Below are 1,742 nucleotides of genomic sequence, written 5' to 3'. Positions count from 1 at the left end.
TATATATATATATATATCCTGCACTGTAGACTTTCTAAATGCGTCTGTGGTTGTCATAGTGACAACAGCTGTTGAAAACCGGAAGAGAACAGGCAGCTGTCCTCGAGAATATCTCCATTAAAAACGGTACCTATGTGGTCTTTGGAGTATTGTTTGAGGAAACTTTGCGTTTTGAACGTTGTTTGCTGCTACGGAAAAGCAAAGGAGAGAGAGTTGCTCTTCCGGTGACAGTCTAACGTTATCTCTATCTCTTTAACGTTTAAATATTAATATTGTATTTGATTTAGCCAGCCCTTCCTCCACAGCGCTGTAAATGAAAGTCAGTAGACTAACCCAGTGCACCATTACATCACATTGACTAATCGTGGGCATGTCATTAAATTAACTCATTGAAATCATGTGTACACATCATACAGAGTCTCAAACAGGATAGGAGGCAGCCAGTTTTCAACAGCTGTCGTCACTATGACAACCACAGACGCATTTAGCTGAAAGTCTCCAGGGAACAGGATTGCCTGTTAAACCAAAACACCGGTCCCACAGGGGCTGAGTGAAGGTCTACAGCAAATAGACCCTCACATGGAAGCTAATAATAGTAATACTATGTATATGTATATCCTATGTGCACTTTGAATTAAAGAAATGGTGTTAATGTTTCTAGATCCATATTCAGTCTGTGATGAAACAATTGTTCTATCATCGCCACCCAGGTTTCTGTTACGTTAAGTGTAAAATAACTGTCTGTTTCACTGTTTTGTCTAAAGGGGACATATCGCTTCAAGAATGGGGCAAGATATGTGGGAGACTATCACAAGAACATGAAACATGGACAGGGCACCTTCTACTATCCAGATGGCTCTAAATATGAAGGTGAAATATGAGTTCATCAGTGTGTGAGGTTTTCAGCTGACAAGGGTCCAGCTGGAGGTTCAGGAACTAACTCTCAGTGCTGTCCCTCTGGGTGCGTCAGGGTCATGGGTGGAGGACCTGAGACAGGGCCACGGGGTCTACACCTACCCCAACGGAGACACGTATGATGGAGAGTGGCTGCATCACATCAGGTGCACGATATCTATAGTTTGAAAAATCCAAGTGCATGTCACTGACGTGTTTTCAGTTCTGAATATTGCTGTGCCTTCTCCAGCCTGCCAGAGTTCTTTAAACTAAATTCAGTGATTCAATTCAATTTCCATTCAATTGTATTTATAGTGTCAAATCACAACAGCAGTTATCTCAGGACACTTTAGAGAGGTCTATACCATACTTTGTATTTTACAAAGTGGTGATACAGTGATACAGCACAAGAATGGGATTTTTGCTGGAAATCAATGCTGGTGAAAATAGAAATATATTATTTTAGATATCTAGGAAGAATACATGTTGTTTTTTCATTATACAGCAGTATCTACTTACATATTAACAGTAATATATAATGAGCCTAGTTTCAACATAATTTTGACCTGCACATTTCTAAATCCATTCTAATTCGATACAGAAAATGGACATTTGAAACTGGCTGGTAACCTTGATGTGATTGCAGGCACGGCCAGGGCGTTTACCACTACCAGCAGACGGGCTCCCAGTACCGGGGCTCCTGGCTGAATGGCAAGATGGAGGCAGCTGGAGAGTACATCCACTCTAATGCCAGATACAAGGGCAACTTTGTCAACAATAATGTGAGTTCTACTTTAATGACTCAGCCTCTGCTTACTGACGACATGTGGGAGAAGGGTGTCGGGGGA

At 41.5% G+C, this 1,742-nt stretch overlaps 1 protein-coding gene across 2 annotated transcripts in view; it reads left to right on the top strand.

Moving 5' to 3' along the window:
* The window catches only part of rsph1 (radial spoke head component 1), a 6,343-nt gene that overhangs the window by 489 nt on the left and 4,112 nt on the right, over window positions 1-1,742 (top strand). For both annotated transcript variants that reach the window (XM_032542032.1, XM_032542031.1), the window contains exons 3-5: window positions 765-870; window positions 971-1,061; window positions 1,541-1,676. In XM_032542032.1, the coding sequence (XP_032397923.1) occupies window positions 765-870; window positions 971-1,061; window positions 1,541-1,676 (333 nt within the window). The remainder of the gene's footprint in view (window positions 1-764; window positions 871-970; window positions 1,062-1,540; window positions 1,677-1,742) is intronic.

This window comes from Etheostoma spectabile, chromosome 17, assembly GCF_008692095.1.
Source record: "Etheostoma spectabile isolate EspeVRDwgs_2016 chromosome 17, UIUC_Espe_1.0, whole genome shotgun sequence".
Lineage (NCBI taxonomy): Eukaryota > Metazoa > Chordata > Actinopteri > Perciformes > Percidae > Etheostoma > Etheostoma spectabile.
The sequence above is the reverse complement of the archived record's forward strand: the minus strand, read 5'-3'. Positions and strand labels throughout refer to the sequence as shown.